This window comes from Ceratotherium simum, chromosome 28, assembly GCF_057802395.1.
Source record: "Ceratotherium simum simum isolate JZ-2026a chromosome 28, ASM5780239v1, whole genome shotgun sequence".
Lineage (NCBI taxonomy): Eukaryota > Metazoa > Chordata > Mammalia > Perissodactyla > Rhinocerotidae > Ceratotherium > Ceratotherium simum.
Genome location: NC_141927.1, coordinates 17,089,283 through 17,116,498, shown reverse-complemented (window position 1 = coordinate 17,116,498; position 27,216 = coordinate 17,089,283). Strand labels below are relative to the sequence as shown.

Genomic DNA, 27,216 nt, shown 5'->3' with positions numbered 1-27,216 from the left:
AAATTACTTAGGACAGAGCATGCACTGCATAAATGGTAACATTAATAAAAGATATACTATTAGCAACAACAGCAGTAATGAGCATATTGAAACACTAGTACCTAAGTAAATCTGTGCAATACTATTTCCTGTAGCTGAGCTATTAAATATCACCCAAGACATATCTTTGAACAGAATATCATTTTTAAACTTTATAGAAAATCTCCAACAGACATCTGATTGACACCAACATCTCCTCCCCCACCCATAAAGCAAAAACTTTAAGTTTAGATGATTAAAAAGACAGGTGGGTGTTTTCATACATCTACTAAAATATCTCCTTCATCAACTGATCATGATATGCAAAATACATTCATTAAAGTAATTTCTTGGAATTAAGGTAATGTCTTCTGAGAACCCCAATGAAATAATAATAATAACAAAAACAATAATAATAATGGCAGCCAAAAAATACTCTTACTATTTGTAGGCACTGTTCCAACTTATTTATATTTATTAATAACTTCTATAATCCCATGAGGTAAGGAGCAAAATCAAGCTGAGACACTACAGACAGGGTTGTGCTAGTGTCAGAGAACAGATTTACTTTTGTCCCAGGACGTGACCCTCCAGGAAGCAGGGGTCAGAGAAGTCATAGCAGACGCCACCACGTTAACAACTCAGTTCACTCATCTAACATAGTTTGGTTCTTCTAAATGGTTTTATTATGTTTGACAACTTAAGTTTGATAACTTTCCTTTTTCATCGTTTTGTCGCTATTCAGGCTGACCAGAACAGTTGGTTTTATGACACAATCCCTAGAGAATCAGCATGATCCCCAAGTTAAGATTTGCGATCCTGTCCCTTTTATTTACTCAACAAATATTTACTGGGCATCTGCTATGTGTCAGGTCTGTTCTGGTCACAGAGCTGTATTTGAAACCACTGATGGTTAAAATCTTGTTGGGGATGGGGGGAACAAATATTAATAAAAACTTAAATGCATAGATGACATACCTTAGAAGGGGATTATGTAAATAAACTAAGCAGTGCTAAGCTGGGATGTGGGGAGCAGAGTCCACGGTAAATAGGGCAGTCAAAGAGTCCTCATTGAGAAGATAGAAGAGTTCCGAAGGGGGAAGACCATTCTCAGCAGAGGGAATATCTGGGGTAAAGGCTTTAAGTCTGAAGCATGCGGGGTATGCTCAAGGACCAGCAAGGAAGCCAGTGGGAGGGAGAGGAAGCAAGTGAGGGGGAGAGTAAAAAGAGGTGCAGTCAGAAGTAACAGGGGCCAGGTGACAGAAGTACTTGTAAGCCATTGCAAGGATTTCCACTTTTATTCTCAATAAAAATGGGAGTCATTGGGAGATTTTGAGGCTACAAATATTATTGTTTGACAGATAGTCTATCAGAATCATTCTGGCAGCGCAGCTGAGAACAAACTATAGTGGGCAAGAAGGAGAGTAGGCAAGCCAGTTAGGTGGCTGTTGCAACAATTTATGTGAGAAAGGATGGTGGCTCGAAGCAGGGTAGAAGCAGTGGAGGTGCCGAGAAATCAGATTCTGAATGTATTTTGAAAATCAGTAACTAGAACTTCTTGACAGACTGCATGTGGGAAGCGAGGGAAAAAGAAGAGTCAAGACTGACTCCAAGGTTTTGAGACTTTGCAACTGGGAAGGATGGAATTTGCCATCCTTCGTCCATTGAGACTGGATAACTGTAGATAGGGCAGGTTTGGGGAAAGATCAGAGGGTCCAGATGAGACATGATAAGTTTGAGGGATCTATTAGACATCTACATGGAGAGGTCAAGTATGCAGTTGGATATAGGAATCTGGAGTTCAGGTGGAATGTCCTGGTTAGAGAGATAAGCCATTAGCTTATAGAGGCTTTTTGTAGCCAGGAGACTGAGTGAGATCACCAGGGTGAGTATAGTATAGAGAAAAGAGGAGTTCCAAGGATTGAGCCCAAGTGCATCCCAACAGTAAGAGAAGCAATCAAGAAAGGAGACTAAAAAGAGTATCTGCTAAAGGAGGAGGAAATCCAGGAAAATGTGGCCTCCTAAAAGCCGAATGAGGAAAGTACATCGAGAAGAGATGGTTAACTGCACAAATGCTGCTGATAGATGAGATCTGCTAACTTACATTGACCTAGTAGTGGGGAGGGGAACTTCTTGGAGTGGCCTTAAGAGAGACCAGGAGGAGAGCAACTGGACAGTCAGCTCTTTCAAGGTGTTATTAATGTAAGACCTTCCATCTAGTTATTCCCCCACCCTGAGCATCAGTTCCTTCATCTATATAATGGGGATAATAATAGCATCATCTCATAACATTGCTGTGAGGGAGAAATAAGGTGTTGCATAGAAGGAACTTGGCATAGTGCCCACTACATAGTAATCCCTCAATATCTAGTAGCTGTTGTTATTTTAAAATAATATTCTTTTTCCAAACTGCATCTGATTGGGAAAAGAAAATATATTATTTTCAACAATACATGATTGTTTTGCTTGAGGAAGATGTGCCCTGAGCTAACATCTGTGCCAATCTTCCTCTATTTTGTATGGGGGTCGCCACCACAGTATGGCCGCCAACGAGTGGTGTAGGTCTGCGCCCAGGGAACTGAACCCACACCGCCAAAGTGGAATGCACCAAACTTAATCACTAGGCCACAGTGCCGGCCCCAATACAGCTTTATTTTTTTACGGATGGATAAAAGTTTATTTCATCTGACCGGCAGTTTGTTCCAACATGACAGTGTGTTGTCTTATATATATAGCACTTTGTCAAAAGGTGGCATAAAACTGTTGCAGTTTTGACTTTTTTTTATTGTGGTAAGACTATTTAACATGAGATCTACCTTCCTAACAAATTTTAAAGTGTACAATACCATATTGTTAACTATAGCCACAGTGTTGTACAGCAGATCTCTAGAACTTATTCCTTGTATAACTGAAACTTGATACCTGTTGAACAGCAACCCGGGGTGTGGGGGGTTCCCCACCCCCCTGCCCCTGGCAACCACCATGTTGCTCTCTGCTTCAATGAGTTTGACTCTTTTAGCTTCCTTATGCAAGTGGAATCACGAAATATTTGTCCTTGTGTGACTGGCTTATTTCACTGAGCATAATGTCCCATATGAAGGATTTTCTTCTCTTTTAAGGCTAAATAAAATTCCACTGTATGTATATACCACATTTTCTTTATCCATTCATCCATCCACCGACGTTTAGGTTGTTTCCACATCTTGCCTATTGTGGTATACTTTATTTTTAAGTCTCATTTTCCATGTAATGGCCTTTCACAATGGTGACCTTTCCATTTTAAATACTTACGTTCCACATTTTGGCAAGAAGTCTCTGTAGATGCCAAGAGCTGTGAGCTGCACACTCGAGTCAGCCAAATATGTGCTCTGTTATAAAGAATTAGCCTCCGAAGGAAATAGCAGACCCAGAAAACAAAAATTCCCTACACTGAGAGGTGAAAAGAAAACTTCGGTTTCTGGAAGTTTCATTTACATATGTTTGTTGTTTTTATTAAAGCCTGACCATTAGTTTAAGAAGAAAACTGCAGCCTACTGTTAGGAATTTTAACTGTCCATATTTGATCATCTGACATATTGTTTTATAAACTGCATATGTTTTAATTTACCTCCTACAAATTTACGTATAGAGAGAACACAAAATGGGGTGTGTTACCCTTCTGTCACTGTGCAAACAGATATCCTGTTGCTAAAAATGTCACATTGTTCTCAATGTCAGATAAGTGAAGGTCTAAGCCAGAACCTTTGAAAAGACAGCAAAAGCTACCCCCCGAACGTTTTCTCTAGCATTTCTGAGTGCTCTGCCCTTTGCTTCAGAAAAGATAAACTTGACCCTTCTATTATGAAACAATGTAATCAATCATTTGCCAAAGCTTCACTTTCACAGCTGCTGCTGCACATATGTTGGGGACTCAGAGGGGAGTTTGTCTCACTGTCATGTAGAAGAGAAAGAAAGCTCATCTCTTTGGCTCCATAGGATCAAGATATAGAAGTTAAGGAAGGCCAAATAATGCATAAATGTCAGCAGTGTGGGATGATAGAAAAGGTGTAGAATATAGAGTATTCTGGACCAATCCCACCAGTACCAGCCGTGATCACTCATATATTCCATTAGCATGGCCAACCAATATCCCATAACTTTTTGTGTGTGGATTTGTTATGCTATTAGTTGATCAGGTCTTTGACACTTCCTCCATCTGCCTTATGTGTGTTGTGTATGTTTCTGAATGATTGAACAGTATAGAATATTTGGGAGCCCAATATGAATTTAGAAATCACCTGGGATCTCCTCTAACAACACCTCCGAAGAGATGAGCATCCAGCCTTTTCTTGAATACACTTAGGAACGGGGAGCTCAGTTACTCTAGGGGGCAGCTATTGAGTGTGTGGGCAATTCTCAGATCTAATTATTAGAAAGTATTTCTAATACTGAGTCATAATCTGCCTTCCTTAATTTCTGCATATTCATCCCACAGAGCAAAAGAGATGAAGTTTTCTCTCTCTTCTAGATGACAGTTTTCATATTATTGTTCTCCTCCCTACCCTGCTCTTTGCTTGTGCAAAGCATTCCTGTGCCTTCCAAGCATTAAAAAAATTCTTTAAATGGCTCTCATTTGTTGAAAGCTATTACAACACACCAGACACTGTACCAGCACTTAACTTACATTATCTCACTTCAGTTTCACAAGCTTTAGGAGATGGGTTTTATTAATGTCCATATTTCACACATGAGGAAATTGAGGCCCAGGGAGGTTAAACAGTTCGCCCGTCTGTCTGACTTCGGATCCACAGCTCAACCAGTAGATTCTACTGCCTCTATTTTCTGATATAATCTGACTTTTAAACCCCATCTTCTGGCCTTCCCAGATTCAAAGTCATATTCCCCACCTGAGTTCCACAGAGTACAGTGGAAGTATTTATTCCCTTTTTTCAGATACCACACTCCATCAGTGTGCCCAAATCTGTGTGACCGTTTTAGATCACTTGTCACCTAGGTCTTGGGTAGAGACTATAAGGCTGTTAAGACCTCAGGCAAAAACGGCTTTTATTATGAAGCCATAGGGCAATCTTGTATCATGAAATGCAGGTGGTACAGCCAGGCCTTAGGAGAACTGGGGAATGACCAGTTAGCTACTCTCTCTTCCTCCATCTTAGCTGCCACATAGTTCCTGTCTTTCCTCTCTGTGAGTCGGCCTCATTCTCCTCTCTTAGTTTCTGCCCTTTCATTGCTTCAAGTTGCCTGTGGATTTCCATGACCTTCTCTGACTCCAGTTATGTGTGAATTCGTACCTGGGGCTGGGGGGTACAGGACTACCTGACTAGGGCATTCAGTGCAGGTTATAATTCAAATTCCCAATCCCAGGAAGGAGACAGTGCCTCACTGGCCTAGTTTGATTCAGTTATTCCCCTTTCTAAACAATCAGCTGTGGCCAGTGAATTGGAGTCACCTGGTAAAAACATGGCTGCCAAGCACCTCTTCCTCATCCCCTGAGGAGTGGAGGTGGGAGGTAAAGATTGACTGTGTTTTTTTTCTTTTTCATAAAAATTCTTAAATTGTTTATTTTAAAGTTACTGTGGAAATTTAAAATCTGAAAAATGATATGGATAATTATATAATAAAACCCATTAGAAGTACTCATCACAAGGCTTCACCAATTTTCATTATTTTGCCATTTGTTTTCAACGGTCAACTCCAGTTATCCTGGTAGTGTTTTAAAGTCAATATAAGATATGATATCCTTAAGTTTGTAGAAATTTTAGTACCTGTACCTGACAGATGAAGAAAAAAAATAATGAAAATACTATTATGACACCTAATAAAATGCAAATAATTTCTTAATATAAAGATTGATTTTTATATAACTCCCTCCTAGATATTTTTTCAAGTATTTACTGTCAATTCTATTGAAAAACAGAGAAAAAAACCTGTGAAATCCCTTTGCTTGATATTTAACACATATTTCATACGTTCCTTGAGAAATGAGGGCCAGAAGCTCAACCATTAAAGATGTTAAAGGAGGCGATGTTAAGATCCCAGACCACAGTGCCAGGTCAGCCATTTGGAATCTGAGACCAAAAAAAATATACCCCCCATATATACATCTTTTTATGTATTGTTAATTTTTTTTGGGGGGGTGAGGAAGATTAGCCCTGAGCTAACCTCTGTTGCCAATCCTCGTCTTTTTGCTGAGGAAGATTGGCCCTGGGCCAACATCCATGCCCATTCTCCTCCACTCTATATGTGGGATGCCTGCCACAGCATGGCTTGACAAGAGTTGCGTAGGTCCATGCCCAGGATCCGAACCCGTGGCCGCCAAAGCGAAGCACATGAACTCAACCACTATGCCACTGGGCCAGCCCTTGTACTGTCAATTTTTTTCTAGAACATTTCAGTAGTTTAAAAAATATTGAAAGTTGAAAAGTAGATATATTAAAACCAAACATTATTGAAAGTCTAAATATTTTATTTATAACAAAACAGAATTTATTATAATTTTACTTCATCTTAAATTAGTTAAAATTTGTTTAAGATCATTGTTGGTCAAGGGGAAATTGTCAAACACGGCTATTCTCTCAACTGAAAATAAGATCAGGAAAAAACAGATATTGAAAATATTATTATTTTATTATATTATTGCTTCCATTAAAAATCTGGGATACGAATTTTTCCTTTTTACCTCAATCTTCAAAATGGCTTGTCATGGCAGTGTTTGTTATTTAAACTTTTGATATTTAGCTCAGTATGGATTTTTTTTTGCACTGATTTTGATTTTTTTCTAAGATTGCATTAAAATAGTGTTTATCTCAATTACTGAGTTTTTGTCACTCCATTTAATTTTGCACCCAAGATAGGTGCCTCACTGGCATCACCCTCAGCCTGGCCCTGCCAGACCATGCTCCCTTTCTGTATACCCTAGCTCCACACCGAGCCCACCATCCTTTTTTCACCTCCAGTTATCTAACGCCCAGTCTGATTTGCACATTCTGGATACATCCCTGGCCCAGGGTGGACACTTGAATTTGCAATGCTTACATCCAACCCAATTTACTTTTTGTACTGCTGAAGCTCACCATTCTTGAGTCCTCTTGCTCCCTAATTCCTCAAGGAGTTCAATCCATAGGTTTCATCCATAGGTTCTCCTCGGTGTTCTGGATGGAATTCATTTGGACCAAGATGTTCAATGCTATTTTGAATAACTAGGTGCTCTCTCTTAGAGTACCAAGTATGTTGAGGTTTAAGCACTGTCCCTTTCCTTTGTAGAGACCAGACAACAGCAAGCTGGTTTTTCTAGTTCTTCTCTCCCTTATGGCTCAACAGTTGGGGAATGTAAAAAGGAACTTAACTTCAAGAAAAGTTGGTGACATTTGACTTATCTTCAAACACCTTAACCTTTACATGGTCTTGAAATACTGAGACACAAAACAACCATGATGGTTTTCTGCAATCATCTATCTGCCACCAATTCAGTATGAAAAAAACACAACTGTTCTTGTTTTAAACTAGTTTTTCCTCCTTCAAGGAAGTCCAGATTGAGAAAATACTTCCTTCTTCGCTTATTCACACTTTTCCTCCTACTCATCTCACACGCTCCTCAGGGAAACACATACATTGTGATTCTCTCTCCTTCTGTGTCTAAGAGGGTATTTCATTCATGTGGACATCAGGGTTGTGTAAAAGGAGCCTCAACTAGTCTAAGAGGTAATTTACATCTTTATCTCAAGATATTTCAAAGCTCTTGTGCGGGTGACTAATAGACTGTTGAACTTTTGAGTTTTATCTATAGAAATTTAAGTGTGGGTATGACTCACCAAGAGGCATTTCATCTGTTAACTTCACACACACATGCACACACACACACACCCATACACGCTAAAAGATTCAAAACTGTGAGCATATCAGGAGGTGGTGAGAGAAATTCAAAAAGTGAAATAATTCTGTTTTCTGTAGACACTCTTTTTGGAATAATAAATGAATGGATAAAGACTATTCCTAGACATAACACTATACAAACAAACTGATCATATTACCCATAATATAACAATAACATATTACCCAACCCATAACGATGGCGGTTTTAGAGAGAATATGCTTTAGCTTTTGATACGTTTCAAGTCCAAAGGATATGGGCAAGCCAATCCCAAGAGGGTTGTAATTATTAGATTTTGCCTTTTAATTTTAAAGGAAGAAACCTCCTTTGAGCAGATAACTCAAATCCTTTTGCGTGATTTATATTATTTAACTGAATTTTCACTTAGCATAAGCAAAGCTAAAGAGGTTCATGTTATATAGAGACCTCTTTAGTGAAACTGCACAGTTATGTGAAATTCCATTGAAACTGTCCAACCCAAGACTGCTCTATACTGAATTCATTGAGACTTGTAGCAAAATTCTAACATATTAAGTTGTAATTATTATAGTTTCATACTATTATAGTTTTACTTCCAATAAAATCTGCAATTATTATAAAAATTTACTAATAAAAAAGGTACATTCCTACTAAAATATTTTAAGTTCTGGGTAACTAAGATTTCTGTCAGTTAATTCTAGAGATTTTAAACCTTATACAGTAAAAAAGTATCACATTTATAATAAATATATATAAATAACAAGAAAAAAGCTTATTAAGTAAAAACAGAATAAAAATCTGTTTTTTTTATTTAGAGTTGGAGTTTCTTAACCTATTAGATTAAGAATATGCTTTAGGAGGCTGGCCCTGTGGCGTATTGGTTAACTTTGATGTGTTCCACTTAGGCGGCCCAGGTTTGCAGATTCAGATCCCGGGTGCAGACCTATACCACTTGTCAGCTATGCTGTGGCAGCAACCCACATACAAAATAGAAGAAGATTGGCATAGATGTTAGCTCAGGGCGAATCTTCCTCAGCAAAAAAAAAAAAAAAAAAAAAAGAATGTGCTTTAGAGTATCTATGAACCCCAAAGGTTATGCAGAATTTTATGTATATGTTAATTTGTCATTTTTTCTAAGAGAAGGACTAATAGCTCTCATCAGATTTTTCATGTTCTTGGACTGAGAGAGACTTTTGTTTGTTTGTTTGTTTATTTTTGAGGAAGATTAGCCCTGAGCTAACATCCATGCCTATCCTCCTCTACTTTATATGGGATGCTGCCACAGCATGGCTTGATAGGCAATGCTTAGGGCCGTGCCTGGGATCCGAACCTGTGAACCCCGGGCCGCTGAAGTGGATTGCGTGAACTTAACTGCTACGCCACCAGGCCAGCCCTGAAAGACACCTTTTTATATGGTAGATTTTTTTAAAGTATTCAATCAAAAGTCTGAGGAAAAAAATTATGAGTTTTTATGAGATCAACAGCCTGCTTGACATCAAGTGTCATAAAAATGATGGCTGGCCGAGAACACCAAATGGTACCACTTAAATCTTTACTAGGCAAGATTTCTAAGTTTATACAGCTCTTTCGATTTCATTTCCCATCCTCATACTAATATCCTATAATACTTTTGGCTATCTATCTTACAACTGGCACCACATCAAACACTCAAAAAAAACCTCTATTTTGGAGTTGCAGGGGAATAAGAAAAAAAAATTTGCTTTGGAGTTTCATTCACTCATGTTGAGGTTGATGCTTATCATCATGTTTGATATGTGTGGACAGACTCATCAAGGTTACAATGAATAGCTACAAAACCTTTAATGGGCCATCCATCCTCTTCCTTTTACAGACAACCCCTCCACCATGTTTAGCCTCTTGGGTTACATAGCCTTGGAGGTATTAAACCTTTTCTTTCTCCTTCCGTTTCTTTCTCCTTTACCTAAGATTTAAAACCAACAGTAGTTCTAACCAACTAGAGTATACTCTAACCCTCATCAGTGGCTGGTTTTCTTTTTCACTTCCTTTTCACATAGGTACCACTATTTGCACTGCTAGGATATTTTAAAGTTCAATTCTTTTAGCAGTTTACAATGAAATCAAAAAAGAGATTCAACGGGTGGAAAGGAAACAAAATTCCCTTTCAAGTTAGTTGTTTTTAGTTTGATCAGTCTTTAGATCCATAAGTCAGAAAAAAGTGAGGCAACTTGATTTATATTTTGGGGACATTTTCTTGGGGGGCGGGGGGTGTAGACTGCTACAAAGATTTTTCTAGTGAATGGAAAACTAATTCTGCTGACCAATAGACAACCTGGTATCATTTCACCATCACAAGTACAAAAACTAAAACTACTGAGGAAAAAATTCCATTATGCCAACACTCTCAAGCCCCCACTCAAAATTACAGTGCAGTGCTGTGTGAAAACTGGTCTTATTTCCAAAAAACACTTACTGGATTCCTTTTCTTTGTGTTTTCAAGCTTTATCTGTACTGTGTGGTTGGCACCTAATCCCTCTGAATGTATTTCCTTAAAGTGCTTGAAAATAAAACCGATGCTTTGCCTTCTCTGCCACATTGCAAAAAGAGATGTTTTTATTAATTGGATCATTTATATCTCTTATTATTTTTTCCTCAAACTCAGCTTGGAAACCAGAACTTAACTGCCAATGTGCTGGAGGTAAATGCTTCACAGACACACAGACAAACCACACCAGAAGCCTCTTCTTCATGCCCTCCTTCTGTGGTACCATTTAACTGAACCACCTTCTCATGAGACAGTGGCTCCAGCCCCGCATCACTTATTCTGCCACCACCTGCTGATGTGGGGCCCTCACACCTGCACGTTGTCTATATAAACCTCCTCTCCTTGCTCCTGACCCTCTTATCCACAGCAACGTCGCAGGATCTCTCACTACAGACTTCTTCTTGGGGGAGCACTCCTCCCGCTCCTCGAGCGAGTCCTCCCCAGCCATCCCAGATGAGCTGCACATAGCTAACTCTGACACCACTGACCATTCTGAAATACCTCCCAAGCCTGGATCAGAGGTCTGCCGTGAGAGCTGGCACGACTCTAACCACTCCTGCTGCCATACATGTGTTTATTCTTCCTTCCTTTGCCTCCATAATTTTTTAACACATCTCCAAAGGTCAAAAGGACTGAGTACTTGTCTGCCATCTCATTTTGCTGCTGAGCATTGTTATTCGCATAGGTGTTGATTATTAGTAAACCAATTCTTTCCAGTCTACGAGGGAAATCCATTACAGTCATCCTCATAAGCCTACTTTGGGCTGAAAAATTCAATTATATTCTCTTCATTCATTTTAGAGTCAGTTATGTTTACACTGTGTCGCTCTAGCTAATGAGGTGTACAGTGACTTGCCTTAAGAAGTTATCTGAGAAATTTAGCAAAGTATACATATAATATTATGATGGTTAGATTATAGAAAGAGTCTAAATTTTTCAAAAATTTTAACCCAGTATTAAATCCTGGTAAATAACAGTTTACCTCAGAGATTCATTTGAATGTGTCTTGTGTGAATAATTTATATACCCTTGTTTCTCACCTACATGATTACTGACTGCATGATGCTATTTCTTCTTGCCCCCCATGCACTAACAACTACTTCCTTTGAACCCATCAGTCTTGAGTGAATGATGTAAATAATCTTAATCTACATTGCAGAAATTCAGCCCTATCATGTTTGGGGAATTATTTTTTCTGAGCCATTCCAGTGTAGAAATTTATGAATACACTTATTATTTTATATATTAATCATTTATCTTCCATTTATAGCAATATATAAATATTTCTCATGCATATTATATCATTTCAATGTCCATATGACAAGCAGTCCCTAATAAATGATTTATGAATGACTAAAATGCTTCAAAATTTTATGGCGAAGATTTTCAATTGCATACAGTGTATACATAATGGCTTCAATTTGAAAGGCACATAACTTTAGGGGAAAAAAATGGAAATTTTTTTCTAAAATTGATTTTATAATGATGTTCTAAATAAGCACTGTCATAGACAAAATTTTAGTTGTGCTACGTAGTTTAAATGTTATATCAAGGTCATAAATCTGCAAATTTCATGCATAGAGAAATATTATAAGCCATATGTTTTTCAAGATGTTGCAATTACAGTAAACAAAGGATACTTTTTATTGGATGGGATTTAGTATTCATTCAATGGCTGGGTATAAAACTTTGGACTGAAATGTTCTATTGAGTGACTGGCTACAGAAGGAGCCTCATTTTCCAGGACTAACACCACCCAGAGCCCCCCAACACCAGTGCCGGGAGCTCGGCAGGCATGGGTTTCTCTGTGTTCTACTATGCCTTCAATAGTTCTTAACTTTTAAAACTTTAAGGAATGTTATCAGAGCCTTTAATTAAAAACAAATCAGTGATAGTATATCAATTTATATACTAATCTATTTAATTTTCTGTTTTTAAGACAATTTAGGAGCCTGAGAGGTATACATATAGTCTTGTAGGTGCAAGAGTATAACTGCAGCTGAAATTAGTTTTAAGTAGCAGTTTAAATTGTGCATAGATTTTCCATGAGATGATTTTCCTAATAATTAATTCACTATGGCAATAAACTATGTCCTGAAATTCTAATGGTGTTATTTCATTAGTGAAACCCAAATTGGTTTAACACAAGGAAAGAGTAAATCTATTAGCAGTAATTTTTTTTAATACATAATCAATATTATTGAAAGCATCAAAATAGGATTCAGGGCAACTTTTCTAAGTTTAGTAACATAGTAACTTAATGGTTTTTAATAAGAAGAATTCCCCTGCTTTTAACGGAAATTATAACAATAGTATTAGAATTATATTTACAAAGATCAACCAAACTTGATTTGGGCAAGGAAGCAAAACTATTCTCAAATAATTCAGCAGAGGTACGCAAGTGCTCTGTAGCATTTTGGTGGCCAGTGCCTCACACTTCTTTGCATGTCCGGTGCTCTTCAGGTAGAAGAACCTAAAGATATGGTTGCTTATGATATGAGAGTGATTTCTATAACAGCTTAGAGAAGTACTTAATCAACAAGCACAGTTAATATAATGAAATGTTTATTGACCTTAGGACAGATGTGGTTTGACTATAAAGTAATGAAATTGGATTTATTCTAGATCATTTGAAAACATATCTGCTTCAAAGTGAAAAATCATGAAAATATGCAATTAATTGTCCATCTGTGTTTCAGTCTGGTATAATAGAAGTTTACTTTGTTTTAAAATAAGTAGAAAAAGTTCACAAATTATGGTTCTTTATCTATGTGCATGTGTGTGTGTGTTTTCAGCTGTAAGGTCATTTTAACTAAATGCTCTTACTAATGTTTGGTCTCATTCGCATGCATTATGTAATCTCTACAATGCTCAGGGCTGTGTTGTGGATAGATACATATGCTTAATAGTGGTGAGCTCAACCTCTATGAACTAAGCTGATTCAATTCAATTAAAATATGTATCTTTCTAATATCTACCATGTTATTAACAACAGGTTGCATGTTATAAAAAATATATATATAAGAAGCATATACATGACCATCTCCAACAAGAAGCTTGAAATAACACTGGGGATATAAAATACTCATATATAAAGCAATTAAAACAATAGATTATTAAGAAACCAAACAGAAGCCCATAAAGTCCTAAATGAGAGTGGAATAAGTAAAAGCCTGTGGTTTAATATGTCTTTCTGATGCTCTGCCGGGTATCTGATTCTTCTAGAATAGACTGCTTCATGATATATAAATCCAAACAATTGTGTTCCTTATGTTTGTCACCTTGGCCTGGAAACATTTATTCCCCAGAAGATATCCCTGACTAAGTCTGAGAACCAATCCTTTTGCTCATGTCATAGAACATTCATATCGAATCCCGCATGTAGAGCAGCGTGACTGTGTTTTGACTTCTTAAGTCATGAATGTAAGAGCAAATTCGCCCCCCACGTTTATTTTATACTGACTCCTACTGATACATTTTGGCATCTCTGTTGGCAGAGTGGCATGTGCACTAGTTGGTTGCTTCCATCCTTCCTAATCCCCTCCTGTGTCCTCTGACATATAAGAGAGTGATTTTCAGAAATAAAGGAAGATAGAGAAGACACTGAAAAAAATGTCCCCTATCTCTCTAGACACCAGTTTTCAATGTAAATAGAAACTTGACAGCTGATTACTGTCATTTGAATGCAAGTCTCTTATTGTCATCTAAAGGAATGATGTTTACAGGGGACTCTGTGGTTTAACGGGATGTCTTTACACTTTTCTCAGAGCCAGATAACAGTGAATGGAAGCTCTGGAGGGGCTGTGAGTCCAATGAGTTACTACCAAAGGCCATTTTCCCCATCAGCTTACTCTCTACCAGGCTCACTCAATTCCAGCATTATCATGCAGCATGGCCGGTCGCTTGGTAAGTCATTTGATAGTCATGATTTTCATGACCATTTCAACAGAGCAAGTACAAACCACATGAGAAAAATATAAAGCATCAAAGTAATTTTTTAAAAAGGAGGCAGAAACATTCGACACTCTGCTATTCAATGACCCTATCCTAGGGGAGGAATTAGGGACTGCATAGATTCAACATTGTAAAAAATAGGCACCCAGCTATTCCAAGATGATGATTGCATCTAAATCTGAGTCTGGAGAAGGCTATTAGATGTTTGGGGTGGTGGAGTAGAAAGAAAAAGAAAAAGATGGATAGTTAGGGAGATAAGAGGTCACAGCACCAGGAAAACATTCATATAGTGCGTTTCTATGGATGGCAAATATTATCCATTTTCAAGGCAGCACATTCTTTTGTGGAAGAGCTTTCATTGTAGAAAATTCTTTTGCTGTATATTTGGAGGAACTAATTAACAGTTAGAACAGTCCAACAAGGGGACAGGCTGTCTCACAAAGTAGTAAACGCTGAACTACTGCCTCACAAAGGAGTGAACTAATCTAACTGAGGCCAGAGACCATCAGTCAGGGATGTGGGTTCCTTTAAATGATAATTCCAGAATTTTATAGAGAGAGTTCTTCAATCTTCTGGAATTAGGAATTAGATGAAAGATATAGTTCTCCTCCAGACAAAAAAAAAAGGAACATTTGAACATTCATAAGAATTTTTAAGCATACAATTTCATGGGGCTCGTGAACTCTTTGAAGCCTCTTGGCAAAGAAGCTGCACTCTATAATGATAGAAACATTTTTAGGTGGCAAAAGGTATTAGACGGTTTAGAAAATAATGTAATAAATATTTCTGGGTTTTCAAAAATGTAAAAACATAACCCAAAACATTAAAGAACAGACCAAATCGAACCATCATCTGAATTCAAGCTGAAAAAGGTTCCATGATGTTGAGCAACTGGCAGGCTTCCAGGGCAGCAGGCAGCAGGGAGGAAGGCGGAGGATAGGGTGACCACGGCACATCTCTCAGAAAAGTAGGAGAGGAGCGATCCTCTGACCACCAACAACCAACAACAGAGAGAAAGAAACTAGAACACACAGCTTTAACTCCAATTTCCTCTTTGGCAGCATGCACACACCCTCTTCCCCAACACTGTCTGTGTATTGAAAGAACATGATGCTACTAGTCTACCCAGGAACATTTTATGTCAACATCCAATACATGCATTGTAGAACTCAACTTCTATAGTCAACAAAACCTGTAGAACTTAAGACTTAAATATAGTCTTGAGACTCATTAAAGGAAAGTCTAAATATACCTGTGCCTTCTCTAATGCTGCTCCTGGGATCATCTGTTAATCTTATAATGAGGTCTTTTTAGAGTGTAAGAGAGTAGAATGTCCTTACGCCAAAATGTTGTCCTTAAACAATCAGTCCCTAGTGTAGTATTATAATGGTAGTCTGTTATATCTAGATTTTTTTATGGAGCTATGCATTATCACACATCTATAGTAAAACTCTACAAATTATTCTAGCTATAATATTTTCCCACGTAATTATTCATACAGTCTGACTGTCTCCATTGCCTGTCTTCATGAACACAATTTTGTCCCTCCTACCCTAACAAACAAAATATATAAATATTTGAATGTAGACAGGCTTTTATGTTAGAACATATCAATGGGTAAATTTTACATATAAACTATACTACATGGAAAGAAATTCCCTATATAAACATGGAACAAATTCCAATTGGCCAGTGCTGAGATAGGTCCTGAGGAGAATATATGAATCTTTCCTGTCCTAGAGGAACTTTATATTTAGTTGAGGTCAAAAGACTACAAAAATGAGAGTGGATCATATCAGAGAATAATAAAAGGCTGACGTGTTATATAAGCTATAAGTTCATAGAATCTTATGAACCATAAATAAAGACAGAGTTAAATACTGTTTGCTTAGCCTGGGACTTGGCAGATACCAGGTGCTCAAAAAATATCTGTTGCTTGATAGAAATACTAGCATCCTAGTTGCCCACTCAAATCATTTTTGGAGTTAAATGGAAAATCAAGGTCAAATATCACATTGTGTCTTAATTTGGAGTTTCCTGGAAAAGAAATTTTTACATACAATGGCACATAAATCAGTCTTCTTCCTAACCTGATTCGTTCTCCATCAGAAATGGATTGAAACCGCTTTTCTGTTGCAAACTAAATTCAAAATAGCCCTAATAGTAGTAATAGCAGTTATAAATGTTATAATGGATGTTGGCTTATAGGAGTCTTATCTCTACTTATCTTTATAATGATGTGTAAAATTTTTTTTAAATCTTACTTATGAAGTTTTATATAAATTTGCTACAAAAAACACAGTCATATCTTTAGATAGATATGTATCTGTATACATACATAGACACATAGGTAATCAATCAATGTTATCTAAAACATTGGGACTTTAAATATCCACATAAAAAGAGACCTTTCTGAGGGACAGATCTGACAAACCATGGCAAAGAATCATTCTTGGTCACCAGAATTTTGAAATTTGTTGTAAAAAAACAAGAAGTCCTATTATCAATTGTACATGATAAAGGTAATAATGTTGATTTTCATAAATATCTGTGAACTAAGAATAAGTAGAACGTATAGTACATATGTGTCTTCTCTGTTTCTTATGAAAGTATCCTAAAAGTTAATAAAGATGGCATGAAGATAGGAACATGATAAATCGCATCTAATTTACATGCTTAGGGCAATTTTTATACTCAAGGGGTTTGAAGTTGTAGTTTTTGGTATTTTAAAAGCAAAGATATTATGGCCATCATGATGACTTAAATAAAACTTAATACTAATAATTTAAAATCATTTATTTACCTATAAGCCTTCACATCCAAGTATATGTTTGGATGTGAAGATTTCTTACTGCGATTTTTGTTTTCACTTTATATTTATGAAATCGCTGTCGTAGACTCAACAGTCATATCTTTTGTCCTAAGAGTACATTTCAGTACTTGTAAATAATGGTAGTCAGCAGTTTCACAAAACTAATATTAATTATGACCTGAGGGAAATTATTAAACTTGTCTCAGCTTCTACCCCTCATCTATAAAATGGATCCCTCCCCTTTCAAGATTACTAAAAGGATAAGATGAGATAATGCCCGTAAAGTGCTTTCTTACAGTGGCTGCCACACGGCCACAGGGTCTTTAAATAGATGTCATCCTTCCCCTCGTCTTCTTTGTAAAATGATGAGGATATTTGTTGCTAAAGGTCTATTCAATATACACCTACATGTTAACAATGAGCGGTTCAAACTGAAGGTAAATGAGTTAAAAGAGATAGTGATGAAGACTCTGTGTTACAAGTTGGCATAAATATACAAAAGGCACTATTGATTTATGATTCCTTGTGCATCAAATATATTATATTTCACCCAATTTTCTCCACAGATTCCACAGACACATATCCCCAGCATGCACAATCTCTGGACGGCAGCATGGGCAGCTCCATACCACTGTACAGATCCTCAGAGGAAGAGAAGAGAGTGACGGTCATCAAAGCCCCGCATTACCCGGGGATCGGGCCCGTGGATGAATCTGGAATCCCCACGGCAATTAGAACGGTATGAAATGCCAGCATGCGCGTTGCTCTGGGGCCGTGCACAAATTCCACAAAGGATGGATTGTCAATGGCTTTGTGCATTCCTATGGTCTTGTATAATGAGGATTGCCCTCTGTGCCTTCTGAGTTCTCATGAATGTTATGCTGCGCATAGCAGAGAAAGAGAACTGTCGATTGGAGATAATTACACAACCTGCTTTTCCATTTCAATTAAAAATCATGAAAATTGTGATTTTGTTAAACAATAAAAGTATGTTTTGTTTTGTTTTACCTTTTACCCAAGGAGTGTCAGGGCAATAGAGAGAAAAGAGAAAGAACAAGGAAATGTGAATTCTTTGGCTGCATTGAATTCCCACGTGCATTGCAAATCAACCAGAGATGTGTTTCTTGAAATGGATGTGTGTTAACACCAGGAGATTGGGAGCTGTGAATTGGGAGTTGGGAGGTGCGATGATTGCAGTGAAGGGAGTTAATGCCATGGAAAAGGAAAAACTGTCTGAAGAAAATACACATTTTACTGTCCATCTTCAGCTGTGCCTGCTGAGAGCTCTCCCGGGGATGATAAGTGAAAGTGTTTGGACTTTTTTTTTTAGTCTTTAAACTCTGCCAAAGCGTTGCGCAGTGTGTCAGGGCAGCCCCTTCTGGCAAAGCTAAGCAGCAGCAGAGGCAGCCCTGAGAGTGCGGGCCGGCAGCTTGCTGCCCCAGTCCACTTGAAGAGGAGGTCTGTGCTGGCCGGCGAGGAGGACTAGGACAACCAGGATGAGAGCAGCAAGGCCTTTGCAGGTGAAGCTGGGCGCAGGGTGAGAATGGAGCTCAGGCTGCAACGGAGCTCACTGTGTCTGCAACACCCACAGAACCGGCTGGGGGGCTGGGGCGTTGCCAGGAGCTGCTTCCCCGGAATGCAGACCTGGGGGGCCAGAGACAAGAATAGTGGATAGAGGAAAAGAATGAGAAAGAGCAGGAAAAAAGCAGGTACCATTGGAGATGCTCAAAAAGAACTAATGATAAAATGTGGGGGTTTTCTTCTCTCCTTGAATTCGCATTTATCGTGTGGGGCTCCTGTGTTCTATACACAGAGAGAAGAGTTAAAAATTGATCATTCCAAGCATCCGTATTAGAATTGGAAGCCAAAAAGTGAGTCTGTGTAGCAGTCACTGGGTTTTTAGACTCATTAGATTCCGGGAATGTTGACTGTGACTAATTATAAAGTCCGCAAATTCTATGTTGGAACTGATGATTGTCATATTTAAGTGACAGAAAAACTTCAGGGATTGTGACTAACGTTCTTAATCTTATAGCAACTCTATGTTTCCGGTGATGGTGTTTTGTCGTTTGTTTCCCTTTTAAGATTTCTGACTCAAAAGGGTTAAATTTGTATTTATTTCCTAGTGGAGGGATAGTATCAGACAGGTATGGTGTCAATGTTTATATTTAATTGACCTTTGAAGCATGGTATTTAGATAAATTAGGCAATCTCAGATTCTACGTAGTTATAGATTCTGTCTGAAAGAATTTTATCTGAGACTCTGGGTGGTCTATCACTTATTTACAATAAATGATATGTAAAAATGGACATGCAAAGCTGGACCATTTTTTTTTATCCAGAAGACATAATTTTCTTAAATAGTAAGGCTTTCCTTGTTAGTTTTCAAAAGGAAAAAACTGAGATGTTATAGATGGTTAGTGAAAATCAAGTAATATTAAAATTTTTATATTATTTATCTACTGCCCAATCAAAAGCATGTTTAGATATGCATAAGCAAACACATATACTAAACCTTCAATGCTAGTTTCCTTTCTATAAAATAGAAAATAAAATATAAACAACCCAGAAGTTCCTTATAAGGAGCCATAATTTTTATGTACAGTTGTGCTCTTATTTAGGCTTTGAAAACTTTACAAAGAAGGTACCGGTTTGGGAAGACTCTTGTTCACATTTCCTATTTTTCAGCCTTGCAGAGCACATCCCCAAGTATAGCTGTGTTTATAAATGTTGAGTCAGGCCGTCGCTGAGCCACAGCAGCCAAGAATCTCCAAAGGTTGTTTTTCTTTCTCGTCCCAGTAGAAAGTAATGATTATCAGGCTCAGATTGCTTTACCTGGCCTTTCTGCTTGGGTGTATACAGCAAAGGCAGTACTGTCTTCATGTATCGTGTTATGGTCTCATTTCATGCAACCAGCATATACCAAAGAAACAGAATTTTGCAAAGTAACCTCGAAACTCTAGAAAGCCAAGAGTCAACAAATGTACCTTTGAGCTATTTGAACAAAGCTAAGCAGCTCCCCAGCCTGTTCGCCTCATGTGACTGGGGACGTCTGTTAGCCTTTTACTGCCATTCTTAACAACAACAAGCACTAGGGTTCAGATCCCATGAGATTGTCTAATTAAGGCCAGCTAGTTATGTGAAATACAAGATTCTTTTCTTCTAGTTCAAATATAATATTGTTTGAGCATTTTCAAACCTTGAAAGGGGCAAAAACAGAATAACTGTATAGTGGTGTGTAGAAAATATATGTCTTTTCCCTTTTTGGGAATCTCTGCATGATCAATCTATGTAGAGTTCTGATGTTTTGTAAACTATAAGAATGTAAAAATTCAGGTATATTCAGCCAAGTTTCTAGAAAACAACTGAATAGTGAATTACTCGTAGTTACTGTCCGTGCAAAATAATTTTGAAGGACACATACAAGAGTAAACTTCCTCAAATTTGAGTAGACTTCTATTTACTTCTTCTCAATGGTAGCCATAACAATCTCCATGATGGTATTTATAAAAGGAACTTTAAATGCTTAGAGTACTTCTTTTAGAAAGGGACATAGGGTTTTAGTATTTCCTTTTACCAGTTTCATATTCCTCTTTGCCAACCGACCGGGCATTTCCTGGCATCTCTGTGCTCACCATATAAAGCTAGCAGATGGCAGAACTGAGATCCTGTCTGATATGTGCCCTCCAGCAAGTGAAGAAAACAATCCTGTCTGTCAAGATACATTGCCATGTACAGTGACATAACTTACTTATTAGGCTTCCTTGTTGCCATTGGTTACGTCCAGGTATGGCTGGGAGACACTTTTGCATGTAGTTCTGTCTTATCTTCTGTTGCTGAATACTCTAAAGGAAATAAAGCTTAATGAAAGAGAAACCCATCTTTTATGAAAATAAATGTCACTTCAAGATACATGTTCAACTACTTTGTTTAAACCAGCAACTAATAGCTAGACTCCTGCTTCATCACAGCACCCCCCCACCAGCTCCCCCCATTTGAATGTAAGGTCAATCAACAATCTCCTCAATTTTTCCATTGTAGAAAGAGCCTGGAATGAATGAAGAGGTGATTCACAAAAAGTCAAGTAGCCCTTAATGTTAATCTATATTTATGGTGATTACCAGAATCAGATATTCTTAGAGATCAAACTAAATTTAGATATAGCACAAAATGTTCAATTTCCAGATGAAAAATGCAATGACCACATTTCTGAGAGAAAAATCATGGTATAAAATCTAAACCAAAGCTCAGTCTAACAAATACAAGAATATTTTTGTGGCAGTCGTAACAGAGTGTTTTATATCAAGAGAACTGTCTTGAAAAATCTGGTATATTTAGTGACTATACACAGAATGGTTGAGTTTCTTGCCCCAGTAGCTCTGGAAATGTTGAGATAAAGATCTTGCCAAGCAAAATCTTTAATTTTGATTAAAAAGTGTACATCTACTTTCACAGGTATATAATAAGGTAGCATTCCATCCAATAACCTGGATTCATTCATTATTTTATTTGATAAATATTTGAAGTTCCCTACTGTTATTATTTATTGAGTATTTCTTATAGTTTAGGAATTGTTCTAGGCCTTTTGTATACATTGTCTCATTCAATTTCCATAACAATCCAATGACAGTTTGTTATATAAGATAAAGTTATTTCATTTTAGAGAGGAGAATCCTGAGGCTCTAAAACGTTACCTCACTTGCCCAAACTCATATTGCTAGGAAGCAGGAAACAGTTATTAAACGAACCAAGATTTGAATCTAGGTTGATCTGACATTAATTTCATCTTGCCACTACAGCCCACTCTTTCTATCTTGTCAAAAGCCTGGGATGCATAAGGAGCTTCTACTCCCAAGGCACTTAAAATTTAGCAAGGCAAATGTTGCCTACATTTTCTCATCATGTTAAAAAAAATTTGAAACAATGTCTACATTTTTAGATTTGCTCTAGGACCTTAGATTGTTTACTAGATTCAAAGTTTTCATAACTTAGACTAGCAAATATTAAATTTTTATTCCTCTAATTGTAAACTGATGATCAGAAAACAGTTTGAGTCAAAAATATTCCCTAGTTCATTCTAAAAATAATCTCTTGAACAGAACATTCACTAAAAGGTTTTTAAGGATAATGATAATTGTCACCAAAAGAAGTGAAGCAAACTATTACAACATTATAACTTTTATTCAGTTATTTTTATATAAATATGCTTGTGCAAATATCAACTATCTAGTGCTGGGCACAGCTATGATCTGGAAAAAATAAAACCACAGCATAGAATGTTCCAATTCTGCCTAAAATCAAACAAGGGTAATATATTTGCAAACTGCCTGCATTATTGGATACGTTACTGGTATTGTCATCATGAAATAGATTTTTTAATCACAGAACAGAAGTCTGATATTAAAAAAGATAAACTATAGAAAGAAAAACGTTGAGGAACAATGTTTATTTGGAACCAGTTTTGTGACTATTTGGATGTTCTCTTTTGTAGACAGTTGACAGACCAAAGGACTGGTACAAGACAATGTTTAAGCAAATTCACATGGTGCACAAACCAGGTATGTGTGTTGTTATGTTTTCTGATCAAGTTCTTGTGGGTTGAAGGATGTATATGTATACTCCCCTTTGCACAGTTTTGGTCCACACAAAATGTGAAGACTCTAGCAAACTTCAAGGCCCTCCCTCTTTCTTTTCAACATTCCTCTTTGTTCTAGTTACATCACCCCTCAAATCACAGACACCTGTGCTCCTGCCTCAGCCCTAAGCTGCCAAGAAGCCTCTTGCAAGGTGACCCTTGGAGGGGTGCCAGGTGTTCTGCTCTTATCCCTTTGTCCTTCCCTTCTCACAATATAAACTGATGTGGCATATTGTGTACTTAAACAGACTCATTAGTCCTCTGTCCACACAAGTCTGCTCCTTATCAAGAAAGTGAGCATAAGTAGGTTTCACTGAGTTGACAAGAAATCTTTAAAGCACTTACTTAAGGAAATTCATGATCCAGAAGAGACGGCTGCCTGGGGAAAGGAGGAAAAGAGACTGACCTTGTATGCTGTGTAGAGGGCAGCAGAGCAAATTTGTTCCAGACAAGAGCGATCCATCTGCAGAGGCACAGCAAAAACAACAACAATTGAAAATTTAAAAAATGGTGTTATGAACTGGGCAAAACACATTGGTTTTCTAACAAATTTCTGTTGTTTCTCTGAAGTTCCCCTGTCTTGTTATGCTATGGTGACCGAATCTTTATTACCATAATATTTATGTTTCATTTTCTAGATGATGACACAGACATGTATAATACTCCTTATACATATAATGCAGGTAGGACGGGTTTGCTTGCTCGCAATGACTGTTGTATGCTCAATCATGCTTGGAAGAACTTCACAGTGACTTTTTCACCACTCTGAGTGCATGTTTTCAGTTTCTATGATTAAGAGGATGCTTTTTTCTTTTCCCAGAGCATGCGTAACAAAAGGATTGATCTTTTCTTATGGAAATGAGAACTGATACTGTTTTATCTCATTCATTCCCACTGTTAGTTTATTCTCAGCTTCAGGAATGTTTAACCCAAGTGTGAAGGACAGCATGAAAGACATACGGGAGGGGGGGAGTATAAAATAAGATAAAGATCTCCTTTTAGCCATAGAGAGAGAGATTACAGTTGCGTAAGATCTTTCAGATAGACTTCACGGAAAACAAGTCAAGCAAAGTATTTCGTGACCTGTCCACGCTTTTGCTTGAAAATGCAACCATTCATTGAAGGATTTTTAAAAATCTCACTTTGCTCGGCCGCTTATCTGACTCAGAGTTGCCCATGGTCGTAATGGAACGACTTCAATTCCGGGCATTTCACTTGTATTTGAGAGCGTTGGTACTTTGTGAAGCGGTTGCAGGCTGGAGTGTGGGACCCCTAAAAAATATTTCCCGTCATTGCTTTCTCCTGAATGTCATATCAGGGGATCCCACACAGGGCCTCCTGTCACTGCCCGGCCGGAGGCTCGGGGCAGTTGCACAGTGTCTGGTTTTCCTTTCTTTGGAGTAGACTCTGAAGCTCAGATTGCTCACCCCCCTCCAGCAGCTGCAACCTCATGTAGGGGTCCCCCTGACAGCCTGGCCTCAGAACTGCATGAGGTTCTCCCCTCCTTGATGCCCAAAGGCCAGCACTCAAGGCCTTTAACCGTCAGGAATTCTGCCACTAGTCTCCAAAGACAAATAGAGGAAAAAACGAGCAGAACAAGCTTAGCAAGACGCGAGACCTCTGGTTTTCCATCCTCGCTTTTCCAGATGATAGCAGGAGGCCCGCTAAGATGTTTCCCTCAACTTTTACCTGGACACAGGTAATCCAAACTCACCTCCTGTGTTTAGCCTTGTTAAAAAACAAAAGTCAACTGTGTAAATTTTAAAGATCTTATTGGCTTTATCCAGTGATTCATGAATCGAGCAGCATCCTATCTAGCAGATAGAAAGGAGCTCCAAGGAGCTGTACAAAATGAAAGACTTTCATAAGCAGAAAGAAACAGGAACAAGGAAGTTATACTAGGCAAAAAAGCAGGTCGGTTATTGCAAGATTACTTTCCTTAGGGGGTGGTGGGATCTATCAGGCGGATGACCTAACCAGTGCTGATCAAGTGACTCCTGATTGACTGGTTTAAGATTCCATTTCTGGGAGAGCCGAAACTGTAATTAAGTTAAGTCTCAGTTTGGAAATGTGGGGCTTGTTTTTAAAAACCTCTGAAGTTGGAGTCTGACTGTAGAATTGAGGCAAAGCAATAAGTGCAGACGTTGGCTCTTTATTTGTCATGGCAATTTGCATGGACCTTCAGCAGAAGCAGATGAGTGAAAATAGCCCTAGCTCAAAAGATTGAGGATGTGAGAAATTCAGAATTTTTATTATTTTTAAGATTGAAGTTTTGTATTCATTAGTAATTAGTAAATTGAATAGTAGTTACATATAACCTTGCAGAGCCCTCTAGAAGTTTTACCATTTAATCAGTAGACAAGGTGAATGCAACTAGTCTTCTCTTTCTACTAACCCTACATCCCGCTCTTCTATGTCTTGCACTTTCTGCCTCTTTTTTTTTTTTTTCTATGGCATCTTTGCTGCCCTCTTCCCTCTACTCACCCAAACTAATCCTTCAGGGCTAACTAGTGCTATCAGTTCCATATCTTCTCTAACCAATCCACCATCTTCTAAAATCCTTTAATTCCTAATATATATTTTCTTCACTTGGACTTTATCATATGTTACCAGTTATTTTCAATCATAATTCTATTTGTGTCTCATTTCCCCAGATGCGCTATAAGCTTATTGCACAGCACATATATAACTTGCTCAACATTTTGTTTGCTTGCAATTAACATGTCAATTATCACATGTAAATCAGAGCTTTTAAAGTAATAAAAGATAATTGGAAATAGTTCTGTTAAATATTTTTAATCTTCCTCTGAAACCTTAACTATCTTATTAGTTTATATTATCCAGGAGAAAATTTACTAGTACTAGTAATTCTTCCTAGTACCAGTCTGAATTATTACTAATTCCAAAATAATTAACAAAGATTTACTTTAATCAGTGCTTGCATATAGAATACATTAATAATGAATTAATATATTAAAAATAATAAATTCATAATATTAATAAACCAATAAGGAACATACCCTCCAGTGCATGCATTGTGAATATGCTTATTGATAACAATTTTGGTAAAACCATCGAATATTTTGTGGGGTACAAATAATTCAATGCACTTTTAAAATGCTATTTGCTTCTGTTTTGTTTCGTTGTGTTGTGTTTCATGACAGGCCTGTACAACTCACCCTACAGCGCTCAGTCACATCCTGCTGCAAAGACCCAGACCTACAGACCCCTCTCCAAAAGCCACTCTGACAATGGCACTGATGTCTTCAAGGATGCTCCCCCTCCCATCCCTCCCCCACATGTTCCTCCTCCAGTCCCACCATTTCGATCAAGAGATCGGTCTTCAACAGAAAAGTAAGGCATTTTCCCCAAAAGTGGCCTAAATTTAACTTAGGATAAAAATAAGGCTGCATGGCATTCAGTAGAAGAATCTGTGCTTACCTTACCGAGATAGAATAGCTTACTAGTCTTACACGTGTCATCTTATTAGTCAATATATGTACCATGTTGACCTCCTCTATTGAGATTGTAGCAAATGCTTTCACAATCCTAGTTCATCATATCATAGTGACCCAAGTTAGACCTGAAGTAATATGGGCACAATCTCTACTTTTTGATCAATAGATGCATATAAGAAGACAAATATGTAGAAATAATTGACATGTACTCCCTTTGGCATAGAAAGGTCAGAGACTATGCAGTTGATTTTCAGTTTCCTCAGATTTGAAGTGTTAGGTCTATAAATAATTTAAAATTTCCCCTCTGATCCACAAAAATATCTCTTTGAGAGCAGGGAAGGTTATTCATAAATCATAAATAAGGCATTAGTTAATGTGTCTGTCTGTGACTCATTTCCACCAGCTTTTCGAGATGATAGTAATTTTCATTTCCCCACTGAAATATTTTTATAGAGACTGTGCACACAAAAATAAAAATTTGTAACACGCTTTTATTGTGCCATTTTTATTAGGATTATGACTAATAATCCTCCTTATAGGTAACCTCTATTGAGAGCTCACTGTGAGCTGAGCAAGAGGCTAAGCATGTTTCTTGTATTATATCATTTAATTCTGAGAACAACCCAATGAGATATGTTCTATTTTAAACCCATTTTAGAGAGAAAGAAACTGTGGCTTAAAGAATTAAAGTAGCTTGCTCGGCTCATCCAGCTAGTATGTCCAAACCAGGATTCAAACACAGCTCTGACTAAAGCTATAGCTCATGCTATACTGGCAATTAACAAATAAGGATATAAGAATTATTCAATATTAATACTGGTTACGAAGCATCCATCTATCATATTCATCCCAGAAATATTATATTCAACACCCTATTGTACCTTTAAGAGTAATTGATGATCTTATAGGGTGTAAGATACCACAAAAATAGGCACAGGTCATGTGTGAAGAGATTCTCATTTTAACAAC

General features: G+C 37.6%; 1 protein-coding gene across 20 annotated transcripts in view; it reads left to right on the top strand.

The window, feature by feature from the left end:
• The window catches only part of SORBS2 (sorbin and SH3 domain containing 2), a 221,056-nt gene that overhangs the window by 130,988 nt on the left and 62,852 nt on the right, over window positions 1-27,216 (top strand). For 14 of the 20 annotated variants that reach the window (XM_014786268.2, XM_014786267.2, XM_014786269.2 and 11 more), the window contains 5 exons: window positions 14,156-14,294; window positions 17,721-17,893; window positions 22,646-22,712; window positions 23,428-23,472; window positions 25,954-26,143. In XM_014786268.2, coding sequence (XP_014641754.1) covers window positions 14,156-14,294; window positions 17,721-17,893; window positions 22,646-22,712; window positions 23,428-23,472; window positions 25,954-26,143 — 614 coding nt within the window. Of the gene's footprint in view, window positions 1-14,155; window positions 14,295-17,720; window positions 17,894-18,323; window positions 18,675-22,645; window positions 22,713-23,427; window positions 23,473-25,953; window positions 26,144-27,216 lie in introns of those variants that run through there. The other 6 variants (XM_087418382.1, XM_087418380.1, XM_087418385.1 and 3 more) reach the window with 4 other exon arrangements.